The 18,629-nt window shown below is 45.8% G+C and overlaps 1 protein-coding gene across 1 annotated transcript in view; it reads right to left on the reverse strand.

The window, feature by feature from the left end:
• Positions 1-10,759: 10,759 nt before the first annotated feature.
• Positions 10,760-18,629, reverse strand: part of LOC142251171 (sodium- and chloride-dependent neutral and basic amino acid transporter B(0+)-like) — a 65,257-nt gene continuing 57,387 nt past the window's right edge. The window contains exons 12-14 of the mRNA XM_075323712.1: positions 18,297-18,406; positions 16,238-16,405; positions 10,760-12,303 (exon numbers count right to left, since the gene is read on the reverse strand). Coding sequence (XP_075179827.1) covers positions 12,076-12,303; positions 16,238-16,405; positions 18,297-18,406 — 506 coding nt within the window. The 3' untranslated portion in view covers positions 10,760-12,075. The remainder of the gene's footprint in view (positions 12,304-16,237; positions 16,406-18,296; positions 18,407-18,629) is intronic.

The following is an 18,629-nucleotide window of genomic DNA, read 5'->3' on the forward strand; positions in this document are numbered from 1 at the left end:
GGGAGGTATTTGGCGGTACCTTTCACGGATAGGAGCAGTGTCACCTGTGGGAATTTCGTGCTTGATACTGGTGGTGTACCCAAAGTCGGTGTCATGTCGGGCAAAGGACGCCTGATGCTCTTGAAGTAGCTCTTCCACCTGGGACACCTCCCGTTTGGAGTATTGGGATACGTCCAACTGACACTTCTCTCGTAGTTCTCGCCCCGCGTTGGTGTCACCCGCGACAGCGGCCTTGGCAGAGACCGTCACTGTCCAATCTCCCTCTGTAGACGGTACAAACTGGAGGGGGCTCATAGGGTTCACCTCTTCGGTTAGAGCGTAGACTCGGGCGAGCTGTGTCCCGGCTTCTAGGTCAACGCTCACGTTAGCCGTGTTGCCCAGCCAGAGAGGAATTCTTCCCTTTCTCACTACTGCTAGAGTTCGAGCGACTAGTGGATTCAGCTTCCCTTCCTTCGGGGTGCGCGGCTCAATCAGCACCTCCACGCCTTCAAGCTGTCTCGTGGTGCTAAGGGGTAGTGAGATAACTGTCTCTTTCCCAGCCGGTAAGGTGATCCTAGTATGGCGGGGTACGGTGACCGTGGCCAGCGGCAGTTGTTCTTCTGTCATTCGCTGGAGGTTGCAGGTCCGGACCACTTGCTGAAAGGCACGGTGGGTGGCCCTATGTGCGGTCACTTCTTGCCAGTACTTGGGCCCCGTCTTGGTAAACAACACCAGATTCAGGTCTTTCAAGATGTTCATTCCAATAATCATGGGCGTTTCTGATCCAAAGCCTTCCCTGACCACGATTATCCCTCTCTTCCCAAGATCTTGGCCACAGATTTTGGTGTTCATCCAGGCAACTCCCATCACTGGAATGGGTAGATTATTGGCTGCTTTGATCTTGATGGCGGTATCAGGGTCATAGGCTTTAGACATTCTTCGTAGAACTGCTCGGAGATGGTGGATACCTGAGACCCAGTATCCATTAACCCTTGTACGGTGATCCCTTCCAGTAATACTTCCAGGGTGGGGCTATTTGATGCAAGTTTGCTCCGTGGCTGCCTCTGTTTTCCCACACCCCTCTCTTTGGCCTCCCCTGCCGAGTGAGCCTCTTTGGCAGGGGCGTCTAGTTTAAAGGCGGCCGCTGTTGTGGGACATGACTTGCTGGTTCTGGTAGATCGGACCGTGGATGAACTTGAAAGTTCTGGGGGCAATGGTTTGCTCTATGGCGGGGGTCGCCGCATGTCCAGCATCTTCCCATCGGCCGGCTGGGTTGTTGTCTCGCTTGCCGGCCCGCCTGTTGGTCTAGGGTGAGCTGTAACACCTGTTTCTGCAACTCTGCCACCATCTGCTTCAGTTCTTCCGTGTCGCTGTTCGGAGTCCCGATACCAGATATGGACCTGCAAGCCGCGGTATATATCTGTGTCTCCACGACAGGTCCCCTTGAATGTTCTATAGCTTCTTGTTTGACCTCAGCGAACATGAAGGCCGGATTTATCCGGAGTAAATCTTGCAATGAGCGGTTAAGGTACGGGTCTCTCAATCCGGTCACGAACTGATCTCTCAACACCAGGTCACGGGCACCCGTACTAGCTATCTGTTCTTCTTTTCTACAGGCTTGTTCTAGCAGCACTTGAAGGGCATTGGCATATTGAGGAATGTCTTCCGACTCGAGCTGAGTACGCCGGAAGAACATATAGCGCAATGTTCCCGCATATGTGGTCGGCCCATAGGTGTTCTCCAGCACCCGCACCAAGTCATCCAACGTACGCTGGCCCCTAACCGTCTCCAGCCTGACTGTCGTCCACGCTTCCCCCTCTAATGTTAGCATGGCCATTTCTGCTAAGGTCTTAGGATCAGTGTTATACATTTCCCCCACTATCTTAAGTTGTTCAGTCCATTCAGTTACAGGATAGTTCCGTCCGTTAAACTTTCTCACCTGATTGACAATAGACGTCGGGGGAGCTGTCCGGTTATAAGTTACTACCGGGGGATGATTTTGTTGGTCACACATCCTGCCGACTACGCCACATGAAGCGACCGGTGGTAGGGCCGCGGGTGTGTGTGTATGCTCTGTTCCAACAAAATCCCCATACTCAGATTTTACCGGTAGTAACATTTCTTTACTATGAAACATATTTATAACACAGTCAACCGAACCCTCTGTGCACATGTGTATGGTGGAGTCCCCGGATCTTCACTCCTTCCGGGTACGCAGCAAGGAAAAAAAAAGAAAAGAGAAAACAACAAAGAAATGGCGGCAACTTTCCCTAACTCTCCCTACAATCACGTACCAGTCTATCCCAGAAGAAGATGCCGCTCCCACGTCACAGGCCTGGAGTCTCACGATGATGGGTCCCGGTGCAGCGCTGAAGGGATGCAGCTCCTCGGTCTTCTCCTTTGATCTTCTCACGCTGGTAACGGATTCTAGTCAGTCTCTTAGTCCCGGGGCACACCGAGCAGAAGAAGGGAGGTCACGGTTGCACGGATGGCTCCCTTGTGTCGGTAACGGCCCCTGCACTTGCACTCAGGGTGCGATGCTCTGCAGCCAAGTTGTCACAGCCCCTGGATATGCACTCCGGGCGCGATGCTCTGCAGTCCGGTTAGATCCTCGGTGAAAACAAAGTCCTGCAGACCGGGGATGGCAGAAACCACTTCCACAGGGTGATTCTTCCAAGAATCCGGTTGCAAAAGAGCCTTCTGTTCAGGAAGACCACACGTAGCTCTGTCCTGGCTGAACTCCGGGTCTGAACTCCCTTGCTGCTCTTTTTCTTCCTGGTTCAAACACACGAACTGTAGGGAATTTCCCACCTCTGTGTCTGTGATTGCACAGTCTGACACTGCCCCCTTGTGGGAAAGTGCTGAAGCAATGTTCAAATCCATTTCTACATTGATGATGCAGTCTGAATTGTTGATCCCATTACAAGCCTACACCCTCCCAGCCTACCCCAGCATCAGCCTCCCCCAGCATCAGCCTACCCCAGCATCAGCCTACCCCAGCATCAGCCTCTCTCCTCCCAGCCTCCCCCAGCATCAGCCTCCCCCAGCATCAGCCTCCCCCTCCCAGCCTTCCCCAGGATCAGCCTCTCTCCTCCCAGCCTCCCCCAGCACGCCGTGCTCCTCTGCCGACACTCACAGATCCGATTGCATACACTCACACACACACACTCACACATCAGAACACACTCACACGCATCCGATCGCATACACTCACACACACACTGACGATATCGCACATACGCGCTCACACTCACAACATCCGGAGATACCACATGCTTCTGGCCATGTGATCCTCCGGCAGGTCCTGGAAGGTCACTGCACAGTATCGCCGCCGAGAAGCAAGCGATATCCCAGGATGTTGTGAGTGTGTGGATGCGATGTGATGTGTGTGTGAGAGTGAGTGTGATCTGATGTGTGTGTGTGTGTGTGTTGTTATGTGTGTGCGTGTGTATGTTCCGCCGCTGCAGGACCTTGATGCGCTGGTAACTATGCTTCCATGGTTACCAGCGTATCCCGTCCCCCGCTCGCACGGGAGCCCAAACCAGCATACGGCGGCAACCCCAGCAATGCGAGTGTATGTGTCGGCTGGGTTGGCGGCATACGCTGATGTTGGCTCCCGGGGGTACAGTACTCACCTAGGAGTCGTGGCTCTGTGTCGGTTCGGGGAATGCGTGCGGGGGGTGGGGCCAGAGCGAGCGTGCATTGCGTGAGGGGGGGCGGGGCGTGGCCGGGCCGGGGCGAGAGGCCAATCCGTGTGGGTGGCGGAGCCTGGGCGAGCGGCCGGCCAATCCGTGTGCGGGCGGAGCCTGGGCGAGCGGCCAATCCATGCGGGGGGGCGGGGCCATGGCGAGCCCAGCGGCCAATCAGCTTTGTGTCACCATAAGGACACAATTTGGAGCAAGACAGACAGACAGACAGACAGTCAGACAGACAGAATAAGGCAATTATATATATAGATTATACATTGTGTCCACCCATCTCTTGGCTACCGCCATTAACTTGAGAATGGCGGCAGCTATAGGCATAGAAGTGGGGCGGCACGGTGGCTCAGTGGTTAGCACTGCAGTCTTGCAGCGCTGGGGTCCTGGGTTCAAATCCCACCAAGGACACTATCTGCAAGGAGTTCGTATGTCCCTGTGTTTGCGTGGGTTTCCTCTGGGGTCTTCGGTTTCCTCCCACACTCCAAAGACATACAGATAGGGAATTTAGATTGTGAGCCCCAATGGGGACAGTGTTCCTGATGTATGTAAAGTGCTGCGGAATATGTTAGCACTATATGAAAATAAAGATTTGACTTTTTTTTTTTTTGATAGAAGTGGTGTCTAGGTATAGTAAAGTACCATGCGCTATGCAATGAAACCACCTATAGCGCCACCTGGTGGAAAACAACGGAGTTAGCATTTTTATCTCGAAAACGGAACTATAAAAAAAGTGGATTAAAAATTGTAGGGCATCATCAATTCAATACGAATCGACACCTTGCATACAGAAATGCTATGATATGAAACCCATGACCAACCCAAAACATTGAATGCTGGTCACGCATATGGCGCTAATTTAACTTTGATGCTCAAAGTGGCCGCCATCAGCTGCAATGCACATCTGGACTCTGGACAGCATACTGTATCTTGCTGCACGTTGTGCAATATGGTAGGTGACACGTTTGCACAAGCATCTGTGATACGTCGTCGTAGGTCCTGCAATGTTGGTGGAGGGGTCGCATACACCTGCTGTTTGATGTGACCTCACAGAAAGAAGTCCAATGGGGTCAGGTCAGGTGAGCGTGGAGGCCACTCCACACAGCCACCATACTCAATGACTTGTAGGAAGGTCTCCATGAGGTATCACTTCACATCCGCAGCCTTGTGAGTTTTACACGTTCTAATCATAGCATTTCTGTATGCAAGGTGTCGATTCGTATTGAAGAATTGATGATTCCCTACAACTTTGTAAATCACTTTTTTTCTCTATCTCATTCTGTTTTCGAGATAAAAATGCTAACTCCGTTGTTTTCCACCAGGTGGCGCTATAGGTGGTTTCATTGAGTAGCGCATGGCTACTTTACTATACCTAGACACCACTTCTATGCCTATAGCTGCCGCCGTTCTCAAGTTAATGGCAGTGGACAGGATATGGGTGGACACACTGTATATCCCCATATAACACAATTTCATGACAGCACTTGTAGGCTGCACAAAACACACACATCAGGCACATAATATATTATATTGCGCCCTCTTGTGGTGGAAATTATTAAGTGCAAATATTATTATAAATCTAATTTTTCTTCCTGTAAAGGGTATATAACATATACACACCTTTAAAACAGCCTGACTCAGTAACTAAAAAATTCTGTATAATAATGTATTTATTTATACTAGATATCTCTGTACCAAACCATTAGTGATGATGATGGCGAATACTTTTATTTTTTACATGCCTGAACATGGCTCAAAAATAACTAAAAAATATAATAGTCATCTTCTGATTTACTTCTGTACCACTTCTGTACCCCACCATTCCCCAGATCTTCCTTCTAATGGGGACATAATGTGACAACTACAACCGATCCGTGGCCACCGCAGTGGACAATGTGTTACCACTGTGGCTATAGATTGGCTGCACTCTGAGTGGCTAAAATGAATCTACAACATAAATGGCGGTTTTTAGGTGATGATCAGACCATGTGTTTTTGGGGAGTGTGAAGTGAACAGGTTACGAGGATGTAACAGCGCCGAGAATGAGGAGTCAGTGATGGCTGAGCCCACAGTGGTTTCGAGGATCGAGCATTAGCAGTTCAGAGAGATAATGGTATGGCACAAATACCGGTGGAAAATCAGAGCACTTACCATAGGATGAATCAGCGACACAGGTATACGGAATACAATCACAGTATTATTTGCACAGTATTACTCTTCTCACTGTCACCATCAGCAATATCGCACTCTAGTTACTGTAGTTTACTTATCTAGACAATATTAACAGTGCACAGGCCCTAGCGGGGTCGGAGACGCTACTTGCTAAGCCACAAGTCCAAGTTGGGGAGTATTTGCACTCACAATACTGGTTGGCAGTCTCCGCTCACCGAAACATGACATAAGTACTCACTTGATACCTTACGTCTGCTGAGGAAGCGTTGGCCCAGCTCACTTGGATTCTGCACCAGGGTGTGCATTCTGCCGTTGTTGTTTGACTGTTGGCATCTGGTATTCAGTGTTCTGACTTTGGGTTTCTTATTGTGACATGTTTGGTGCTCAGGCTTCAGGTTCCTCTGGCGACAATATTTGGTGTTCAGGTTTCGGGGCTACACCACGAAGTTGGGTCTTCCTCACATACCGCTACAACTTGGGTCCTTGCTCGGATCAAGGTACTGCTACTGATGTGGGTCACGGGCTTCCACTGGCATCGATAATGGTTCTTCTACCCAGCTCATGTCATTGGTCTTCCTCTCTGCTTAGGTCACGGATCTCCCTCTTAGCTTAGGTCTTCCCTGAGATCTGACTACTCTTGGATGCTTCTGGGGCAATGGTGTTATAAGCCCACCTCACTGCCAGATGGAAGAGGATCAGCAACAGGTACAAGATCTGGTGCCAACACCGCTCATGTCACTGATCCTCCTCTCAGCTTAGGTCATGGATCTCCCTCCTCTTTGCTTAGGTCTTGCCTGAGATCTGACTACTGTCAGATGCTTCTGGGGCAACGGTGCTATAAGCCCACCTCACTGCCAGATGGAAGAGGATGAGCAACAGGTACAGGATCTGGTGCCAACTCCGCTCATGTCACTGATCTTCCTCTCAGCTTAGGTCACGGATCTCCCTCTTAGCTTTGGTCTTCCCTGAGATCTGACTACTCTCAGATGCTTCTGGGGCAACGGTGCTATAAGCCCACCTCACTGCCAGATGGAAGAGGATGAGCAACAGGTACAGGATCTGGTGCCAACTCCGCTCATGTCACTGATCTTCCTCTCAACTTAGGTCACGGATCTCCCTCTTAGCTTAGGTCTTCCCTGAGATCTGACTACGCTCGGATGCTTCTGGGGCAACGGTGCTATAAGCCCACCTCACTGCCGCATGGAAGAAGATCAGGAACAGGTACAAGATCTGGTGCCAACTCCGCTCATGTCACTGATCTTCCTCTCATCTTAGGTCACGGATCTCACTCTTAGCTTTGGTCTTCCATGAGATCTGACCGCTCTCAGATGCTTCTTGGGCAATGGTGCTATAATCCAATTTCATTGCCGCGTGGAAGAAGATCAGGAACAGGACCTGGCGCCAACTCCTCGCCTTCTTTGCCATCCTGGCCTTTTATATTAAGTTACCGTGCCACAGGTGTCAGCTGTCCTGGCATTACCTCCAAACTCTTCCTAAAAGGAAACACACTCTTCAGTATTTAGTTCCTGTTGCATCGTATTGCCTCCTCTGGCCAACAGATGGCGATGTTCCCCGGCAGTCACTGTGAAATATCACTTCATTGTATCTTCTAGTGTTTTTTACACTGTGTATTTTCTTATTTTCTTACACTTCCAGATAATTGGATGGGATTTATTGAACTCTCATGCCCAATGTGCCTTTTTATGTCAAAAATAGCAGGAAAGCTACAAAAAAATGCAACAAAAGTAATAAATGAATCCTATGTATAAATGGAGAAATTATTTATTAGTATAACAAGAAGATTAAAAAGATTCATACATACATCAATTCATGGTGAGTACAGGGTAAGGAAACAAGAAAAAGGGGTGCACGGACATAGCTACCTCTGGGTAATACTCTTTCACTTTTTACTGCTTGCTCTCTTTTCTACTTTTTCATCTACTTTCTTACCCCCCATCCCCTCTTCAATCTCATAAATATCCTCTATATCTACGGTATTTTCCATGCACAATATCTTGGCACATTTATCAAAATTGTTAGTTTTGTCATCCAATACTCTTCAGTGACATCTAGTGGCTATAGCACGTTATTACAGGAGATTTATTTTTTTTTTGTTGTTTTTTTTGTACCTTTGACCATGTAGTTGTTATACTATTTGTTTCGCTATCCGGATACTTGTCCATATACTATGCTGATTCTGTTCCCTGTCTTGGTCCACCCCTTTTTCTTATGTCCTTACCATGTACTTACCATGAACTACAAATCTTTTTAATCCTTTTGTTACGCTAATAAATAATTTCTACATTTTTATATAGTATTATTTGTATTACTTTTGTTCCATTTTTTCTGCCGCTTGTCTGCTATTTTTTTTGCATTAATATTGTTATTGGATTTTATTATTATTTGGATATTTTTATATTTGGATTTTTCCAACTTATGGGATTATGTTCCCACTTTCTGCCTATTTTTCATTTTATTTTTTTCAAATCTGTGCTTTTTTATGATGTACAAACTGATCTAGGGTGCATGTTTGAAATTTGCAAACTATCAATTTCTCTTGCAGATAAGCTGAAATTTCTGTGCAAATTTTCCTCATAGACTTGCAATGGATGGGGAAAATCCACACATATGCATCTGCACATCACTGTATCAATAAAGTTTTGTCAAAACCAAATGCCGGTAAGTATCAAAAACAAAGCAGCTTTATGTATAGCATGACATATCAAAAAGACACAAAAACCACAGGGTCAAAATGTGGTAAAAATGCATAAAAATGCACTAAAACACAATGAAAAAAAGTAACTTAATTTACCTAATTGGTGCAGGAATGCTGCACGACATCTACCAGATCAAAAACACCAAATACTCATTGTATGAATGTGGTCTTACTTTCTTAATGCACATTATCTGCTTTTAGGCATTGTTCCCAAGGGGGAAAATGCAGCTTTTTTTCTGCTGTGATTTTTCTGAAGGTGTCCGCACCAAAATCCGCAAAAGCAATCAGCTCTGGTGAATGCTTTTTTGCTGCATTTATTTGAAGTGCTTTCCCCTTTTGTCATTTATTTCGTATGCAACAATTTGTTTGTGTTCTTTAGTGAAAACCCTTGAATTCTGCACTTAAAAAATCTAGTCACTTGTATTTTTCAAAGACTGCATTTTGGTAGTGCCGTCAGTCTTTTTATCTACATTATGGAGTCTTGCCCTCTGACTGTGCACCCCTCCCCCATTAGCCACAGGTGACTTTTTCTTCAGTAGCAGGTTCCTACTTTCCCATAAACATGGAGATTTGTAATGCAGCGAGAGGTTTCAGTTCAGTGTAGATTCCCAGTAACGAGCTATGCCTTGACGTGGCTACTGGGCAGATATAGAAATGGCCATTTTTATATGCTAAATATCTAAATTTTTCCTAGATTCCCTTAACCAGTAATGCATATCTATATTCTTGCATTCATTGTTTGCATGCTTTAGCATTTCATAGTGCAACTGTCTTTTTTATGCTATTATATGTCATGTTCAGTTTTGCACCTATTCAAACTACATTTTGGGAGTACTATCAGTCTTTTTAGCTACATTATGGAGTCATGCCCTCTGACTGTGCATCCATCTCCCATTAGACACAGGTAATTTTATTCTCCAGTAGCAGATTCCTAGTTGCCCATACACAGGACATTTGTAACCCAGAGAGAGGTTTCAGTTCAGTGTAGAGTCCCAGTAACAAGATATGCCTTGAAATGGCTACTGGGCAGATATAAAAATGGCCATTTTTGTATGCTAAATATCTAAATTTTTCCTACATTTTCTTAAACAGTAATGTATCTATATTCTTTGCATTATATGTCATGTTCAGGTTTGTACCTGTGTCAGACTGTATTTTGGCAGTGCTGTCAGTCTTTTTGTCTAGATTATGGAGTCATGCCTTCTGACTGTGCACCCCTCCCCCATTAGCCACAGGTGATTTTATTCTCCAGTAGCAGGTTCCTAGTCGCCCATACACATGGAGATTTGTAACCCAGAGAGAGGTTTCAGTTCAGTGTAGATGCCTTGACGTGGCTACTGGGCAGATATTGAAATGGCCATTTTTGTATGCTAAATATCTAAATTCTTCCTAGATTTCCTTTACCAGTAATGCATATTTAAATTCTTGTATTCATTGTTTGCATCCTTTAGCATTTCATAGTGCAACTGTCTTTTTGTGCTATTATATGTCATGTTCAGTTTTGTACCTGTTCAAACTGCATTTTGGGAGTGCCGTCAAACCTTTTTGTCTGGCTTGTATTTTTCAGGCTTCCCATAGAAGTGTAAGAGGGTATGTGCACACACTGCAGATTTGGTGCAGAAATTTTCTGCATCAAATCTGTACCTTCTGGCAGAAAAATGCACCAAAAAATGCATGCGGTTTTGGAGCGTTGTTTTTTTTAAATGCATTTTTTTAGTGAAGTCAATGGGTGAAAGGGCTAAAAAATGCAGGAAAAAATGCACCAACAATTGACATGCTGCATATTTTTTCTGCACCAAATCTGCAAGGAAAAAAAAGCAACACTTCAGAATTGTCATAGGTTTTGTTGGCATAAAGATTGGCATACATGTTTTGGTGCACATTTCTCAAAAATACACCAAAAATTGCATTAAAAAAACGCACCATGTGCACACAGCCTAAGGGTAAGAAACCGCAGAAACACACACTGTTTAGCATCTTTAAATATACAGTAACAATAAATTTTCAAGAAATCATATTCACTTGTCTGAATCTGTTAACAAATAGGGATGATCGAATACCTCAAATATTCGGCTTTGCGAAAATTTTCTAAATAGGTCGCCGCTATTCGACTATTTGCGAATATTCGATGCGTAATGTAAGTCTATGGGAAACCCGAATAACAACTATTTGGAACTATTCGGGCTTCCCATAGACTTACATTGCGCATCGAATATTCGCACAGCGGCGACCTATGCGTCGGATATTCGCGAAGCCGAATATTTGAGGTATTCGATCATCCCTAATAACAAACTGCAGCTGAAAAAAATGCAATATTTACATTATGTGTGAACATGACCTTAGGCTAATTTTTTTTTTAAAATGTCTTTAAATCCATGACCTGGAAATTCTTGGGGAGTTTTTAGTTGTGCTGTTTTAATGGATTTGATTAGAACATTTTGAAAATATTAACACTGGCTTCAAAAACTAAATAAAAAATAAAACATAATCAAAACAATGCATTAAAAATAGAGAAAACTAGCATGGATTATAAATGGCAGCAGAAGAAATGTGTGGCTGGTCGGTATCAATCGCTGGAGTTTCCGGAGCGAGATCTAGCTGATCACCAGGCTTAATTTTAATGATTAGAAAATCCCTTTAAAGGGAATCTGTCAAGTGAAAAAAACACTATTAACCTGCAGATATTGTATTAGTCTGCAGGGTAATAGCAATTCAACCCACTTGGAACCCAGCTGCCCGGAGGAAACTAACTTTATTCCTCCCAGCAGCATTCGTGTTTCAGTTATGGTGGCAACGATGGCGTGGGTTCACTCACAGGTCTGTGTATGGAGAATGGCGACTATAACCGCATCCCCCTCACTGACTGAGAGATGCACAGCATTAGACCCCACGTCTGAAACCTGAACATTTTTTCACTAGACAGGTACCCTTTAAGGCTGTGTTCACACATTGGGGTTTTTTGACACAATTGCAGTAGAATTGGATGTATTTGCAAAGATTTAGGAAAATCGATAAGTTTCTATTGTGACTGAAACACAACTGGATCGCAACATGACTACAGAACTCGGGTTTCCTTTTAGATAGGACATTTCATTTTGCGTTACTTCTTATATGGAATTCCATTTCTTGTCGTGTGGAAATCTCTTAAATTTTCAATTTTTGTTTTCAATTCTTGTCAAATAGATGCCAGTTCACCAAACCTTTCAGTTCTTGTCAAATAGATGCCGGTTCACCAAATCTTTCAGTTCTCGTCAAATAGATGCCGATTCACCAAAGCGATGCCGGTTCACCATATCTTTCAGTTCTTGTCAAATAGATGCCGGTTCACCAAATCTTTCAGTTCTTGTCAAATAGATGCCGGTTCACCAAATCTTTCAGGTTTTTTCTTTGAATTAAATTGATTAGTGTTGAACAGTTTTCTTCATACATATAGGTGTCCATTATATACACAATTCTGTATATAAATAAGTGTTTACGTGTCTCTGAGACTCGGTGTCCATGTAAGCCACATCAGAAGGCCGTTGCATTCTCAAATACTGTGGCGTCCACTGTTGAAATTTTTACCTCATCCTTGTTGTCATCTCTATGTTGGTAATGTTCTCCACCAAGCTGGCCATTCTCATATACTGTGGCTGCAACTGTTGGAATTTTTATGCCATCCTTGTCATTTATATGTTGGTAACGTTCTCCACGATGCTTGGCCAGTGCCGGTCCCCAGTTGTCAGCCGCTCTGCAGGTCTATAAAGAGATTACACTCTGTATTAATGTATGACAGTTGTCTACATAGGATAATGTAAAACATACATTAATGCTAATAAAATGGCCCCATTATGATGCTGAGTTTTTTTTTTTTATTACTTCCCTTCATGTCCCTTGAGCCAATTTCTCCCCTTTTTTGCTGGCTAATGCCTCAATCGGATGTAATTTTTGTGTAGGGGGGTTATCCCTAGAAGTGGGGTATGCTTCGCCTTTAAGAGACAGTACCCCTGCTCCAGTTCCCATGGACTGGCCAACTGAGCAGATGTTTCTTGTTCTCCCCCCCACATAACTGTATTCTTGGTTTAGTCTGGCTGACAAGAGCGGGAAAAGGAGAGGAGGAGTAGGGAGTGTCAAAGGTGGGGACTGGTGTCAGAGTGTCGCAGGACGTGTACAGGAGAGGAACAATCTGATTGTAAAAGCTTGGAGTGCTACGGTATTGGAAGATTTATGGGACCGGTGTAAGAATCTTACCAAAGCTGGACCGTAAGTGACCCTGAGTTCAATGGTGGGAATACTGAACCAAGTGGAAGATACCACCAAGGGTGGTGAAGCTCAAACTGGAATTCGGAAGGCAGATGAGGTCCGCGATGAAGGAGGAATTACTTGCCCTGCTTGGAGAAGTGTGCACCAACCCCAACACTGAGACCAAAACCTAAGAGTTGGATTGATTCCCCCTCAGCTGTACCGTTAGTCGATACTGTGCCCCCACTCTGTAGGGTGTAATGTAGGCCTCATCAGCCAGAGCAGCCCTGTTAGTGGAGGCCCGTTAGGTTGTAAGGTAGTGTAATCATTGAATTGCTTAGTTTTTTCCATGCTCATAGACTTGTGTCTGTGATAGTTGGGGATACGTGCGATTTGCCGACCCCAACTTCTAGTCGAACTTTGTAATATCTTATTGTTCTGGGAAATATACCTCCTACTGCTTGTACCGTTGTTGTGTGTCCTGCCTGTAAATAAAGCAAACCATTGTTTTCTGCAACCTCATCTTGTGTTTTGTAGTCATATGCTGCACTGCGGTGGTCCACTGGCCATCACTACATTTGCATACGAAAAAAACTGGACCGCTTTTCATTGGTGATCAAATTATAACAAATATATATATATATATATGATGCCCTGGCCTATCAGGTCGTCATAGGGTATTGTGCAACCTGCCCTTCTGCACAGTATCCAATCCTCCTTGGTTAAGGATCCCTGTCCTTTGGTGTTGCTAAAATCAGAGCCAGTCAAAACCCTAGGAACACTTTACACCATACCCTCCAGACACACCATTGGGGGGCCTGAAGGGAATTGGGGGGTTGGTAGGGGAAAGTGAAAAAGTGAAAGGAGTTGTTGTGTGTTGGAGGAGAAAGAGAGAGGAGGTCAGGAGCAGGGCTCCTTGAGTCTACTAGGTGGCAGACGTTGGTCCAGACCTGGTAGGAGCTGGAACCCCGGTCACAGGGGATCGTGTCAAGGGGCACGGACTTGCCGAGGAAGGCAGCCGGCGGCCTTGAGCCGTCTCAGGGCAGGGGCTAGGGCACGACGGGGTACGCAGACCCTAGGCCAGGAAGTAGCTTCAAGTGTCCTGGTAATTTACCCGACGGGGGTGAAGTCTTCAAGATTCATCCCTCACCCGCTACCCACGGAGGGGTTAAACACCTTGCTGCCATACCACCCCCACCGGGCTCCCCCACTAACAGCAGCGGTGGTATTCCATCTTACCATGCACCGTGGGTGGCGTCACGAACTTCTAACTTCCCTGTATCTACCCCCTTTTCAAACTCGAGTGACCACACGAACCCCCGGGTCTCGAGACCCCTCGAGCCACCGCGGTTCCGGATCCGAGCGGCTCGGCCGCTGACACGGGGGTGGTACACACACACATATATATATATATCATCTTATCATGTGTTATCTCATGAAATATCAGTAGAGATGAAATAATCGGCTGTTGCCACCACATCTCCCCAGTCCTTTGGTTCTTCTTCTGGTGCTCCCTTCTAGCGTTGAAGTCAGTGAATGGACTCATGCAGTCACTTTGTGGGAGACATATGTCATTGATGTCTATGATATATGTTGTTCTCACCCAGCATGATCATGTGAGGCCAATGACTGGTATAAGTGCAGAAAGAGAGACCTGGAAGTCCCAAAGACCAGAGTGGAAGACTGAGGAGCTGCGGCAGCATAATGATTGGTGAGGGCCTAGTACAGGTGACTCTCCATTTTTCATTCTTTGAGGACTGGAGAGAATCAGGGCATAATTAATGTCTTTTAACAGCACTTTTGATTCAGAAATCAAGCAAATCTACCCAAAATTAACTTCAAGGCCTTTGGTCATCTATAATTAGTAGTTGTAGTAGTTTTCAATTGATGACTTCAGGAAAAAATTGTGAACCCCTGACTTTGTCTTCTGTTGTCTACTACAGTTTCCATATCATCCCTATGGCAAAGAACATTATGTTTTTCTTTTGCTATGTCATAGTTAGATCTGTCATATGAAAGACACTACTGGAGCCCAACCGACCCCAATTGACCATTATGAGATTCCTTGCTTTATCAGAAAAAAAGTCTATAAAAAAACACCCCACACTTTGCACTGACGAGGGGCAATCACCCTGAAACACCGTGTCTGCAAACTGAGATTCTGATCTGGCAAATAAATCCTAAATCTTATGAATAGGCTCGTTTAAAAAGCCCCATTTCACTTTTAGGATTGCTACTTCCAATAGGTGGCGATAGAGTTTGTCTCCTTCCTCACTGGAGGGACAATTTGAATAATTCCCAGAGGAGCATTGCAGCTATAAGTCCCCTTACTTACAGCCAGACTGGTTTATCAGGTCTCCATAAGGAGAATAGTCTTCCCCGTGGTCCCCACATACTCGTAAGCCAGATCAGTTACCCACACTTTGCACTGACGAGGGGCAATCACCCCGAAACATCGTGTCTGCAAATTGGGATTCTGATCTGGCATATATCCTAGGTCATAGGAAAAGGCTTGTTAAAAGGCCACTTTTGACTTTTAGGATTGCTACTTCCAATAGGTGGTGCTAGAGTTTGTTTCCTTCCTCACTGGAGGTGTGCCGCCCGGGGACCAGGGGTACTCAGATCCGGGCCACAGGGTCACTTCTGTGGGTATCACGGTAGCGGGACCCGGTCTGTGATCCCAGGCTCCACAGTAAAAGGGGATTTGGTAAGGGAGATTGTCCGTGACGCCACCCACGGTTGTGGTGATTTGTTGACACCACCGCTGCTCTGTATGGGGATCCCGGGAGTGATGATATGGAGCAGCTAGATGTTAGTTCTCCCCTCCGTGGGTGAGGGGTAGTTGTCCCGGGGCCCAGTGATGGGGTAAGCAGGGCGCAGTGCTGCGGTGTGGTGCCCAAGGGCACGGGCGTACTCACAAGTATTTCACACAGAATCACTGGTAAACTAGGAATTGCCGGTGTCCGCAGCCTTCGGTACAGGCTGTTAGTGTCCCACACACGGTGCAGCAGCTCCTGTTGTTCTTTCCCTGCAGCCAGGTGCCTCTCTCTCCACTCTCTTCCTCTTTCTCCTCAGCCGGGAACGGGGAATCCACTCCCCTGCAGTGATCCGGGTTACCCAGGTACCGGGGGGCCACTACCCTGCCCGGCTACCTCTGGCCCCTTCCTCACTCGCAGCCTGTCCCGGCCCTCTCGGAGCTCGCTTCTCTATCAGCCTGGGAGCTACAACCCCAGGCTCCTCTTCTGTCTGCTTCTCCAAACACTCTGCTCCAGCCACTCCCCTCTGCTCTGCTTTTCTCTTACACTGGGGGCTGTGGTTTGTCTTGCTGCACCGGTGTGGGATCAGATTACCAAGGAGGATTAACTCTTTCTGTGACAACCTGGCTTTGCCAGGGCGTCACAGAGGGACAATTTTAAAAAAACACCAAAATTAATTCCCATGATTGACTTACTGCAAAAAAGTTTCCTCTGGCACGGAAAATGTTTATAATGGCTACAATTGGAATCCATATCAGGCACAGGACGATCATACACCAGCCCACGGCTGTCCCCCAGGTGGGATACTTGATGTTACCATATGATGGAGCTTCAAAGGTAATCAGTGACCATAAGAGGATAGACTGCAAAGATAAAACATATATATAACCATAATTATATATTATGTATGATTCAATAATCATATATTTTCGGAATTATGCTATACATTTTATCTATTGTCTATTCCAGTATGCTAAGCTTCACTGGGAATATCATAGACCAACGAAGATGTCATTGCTTTCTTTACTAGTGATGTAAGGGTCTGAATTTTTTCTTGAGCCTTTTTAAAGACTCTCAGCTGCACTTAACGGACTCAAATATGCACTGAAATTGAATGTGTCACCAGATGTCATAACACAAACTAAAAAGGTAAGCAAGAAGATCTCGTGGACTCAATGAAGCTGGTGTGCTTTCTTTAAAAATCCATATCAGAATGGCTGTATAATCCTATTAACATGAGTATGTCAACAGTCCAACTAAAGCAAGATAGAACTCACGAGTCCAAGCGTATTCAATCTCTGGCCACCCGGCCTGTCTGACAGCTGCAGCTTATACTGAGCAGAATGAGATCTCAGTAGCAGCAGGGAGGAGGGTCACTGAGGAAATGTAAATCAGGCTAGGTGTTGTCACGATTCCATTGTGCAGAACATTCTGTATCGTTCTGTTATGCTCTACTGCAGAGCCGGTATATATTGCCTATGGTGCAGAGCTTTTTGCAGGATGAATACTCTGCTGGTTATTTCACAGCACTGGGTTTCACGCTGGTCCTGGGTGGTGCCTTGCAGGTCCTTCTCATTCCCGTTGATTGCTCTGCTTCATTAGGGAACGTGTTAGCTCAGGACGCTGCCAGCCATACTTCCTGTTGTGCTGTTGGCTCCCGTGATGCGAAGTGTCCAGATCTTGGACTCTCGACTCTGAACTGCCTTTTACCCATCTCTGCCTGTCCCCCCCCTGTTTCTGTTGTGACTTCCCGGCTTCTGACCTCGGACTTCCTCCTGACCGCGTCCTCTCCTGCTCCCTGTATTTTGCATGTACTCTCCTGGAACCGTGACCTTTGGCTTGTATCTCAACCTCGTCTATGTCTGCCCCCCGTGTACTGTTGTGCCCTCCTGGTTTATGATCTCGGCCTGTCTGACTTCCTCTACATTTACTGCATAATATTAGTGTCTAATGCCACCTTGCCAGGTGTGTAAAAGTTGAGTTTATTTGTTTATAAAACCATTCTGTCGGAGATGGAATAGTGGAATATATCATGTACCCCAAACCTGACAAAGGGCAGCTTGAGAAGAAGACAGGAAAGATACATTTTATGTTACTGTGCCATTGCTGCCGCAATGCTAAATTATACAGAATATTGACATTTATTTTCAGGGTCTTAAGGGCCATTTACACGCTGCAACATCACTAACGATATATCGTCGGGGTTACTGTGTTTGTGACGCACATCCGGCGTCGTTAGCGACATCGCAGCGTGTAACACCTATGAGCGACCTTAAACGATCGCAAAAAGGCAAAATTCGTTGGTATGTGAGACTTCGTTCACTTACCAAAAATCATTGCCTATTCAGTAGCGAGGTTGTTTGTCGTTCCTGCGGCAGCACACATCGCTATATGTGACACCGCAGGAGTGAGCAACAACCTCGTACCTGCGGTCGGCCGCAATGAGGAAGGAAGAAGGTGGGCGGGATGTTCGTCCCGCTCATCTCCGCCCCTCCGCTTCTATTGGACGGCTGCCGTGTGACGTCGCTGTGACGCCGACGTACCGCCGGCCACAGCGACGTCGCAGGGAAGGTAAGTCCGTGTGACGGGTGCAAGCGATGTTGTGCACCACGGGCAGAGATTTGCTCGTGGCACGCACAACCGAGGGGGGCGGGTACGCTTGCTAGTGATATCGATAGCGATATCGCAGCGTGTAAAGTACCCTTTAGTAGCAAATGCACCAGAAAGTATAATTTCAGAAGGAATATTACTTACCAATAATAAAGCTGGAGAAATAAACATCCAACAAGCTCTCCACCACAACCAAAAGCTCCAGTGCTTTTTTCCGATCATCATTTCAATATCCTTAATGAATCTATTACCACCTATAATATGAGATCATCATGTCACATAACCTGTATACAAGTATACATATATAATGATGGATGGATGGATGGATAGAGAGATAGATAGATTAAAGTAACAAAAGGGTTAAAAAGATTTGTACATATATAAATTCATGGTAAGTACGCGATAATGTAATATGAAAAAGAGGGGACTTAAAGAGGGAATAGAATCAAAATAATATGTGGATAAGTATCCAAGTAT

Source organism: Anomaloglossus baeobatrachus, chromosome 9 (assembly GCF_048569485.1).
Source record: "Anomaloglossus baeobatrachus isolate aAnoBae1 chromosome 9, aAnoBae1.hap1, whole genome shotgun sequence".
Taxonomy (NCBI): domain Eukaryota; kingdom Metazoa; phylum Chordata; class Amphibia; order Anura; family Aromobatidae; genus Anomaloglossus; species Anomaloglossus baeobatrachus.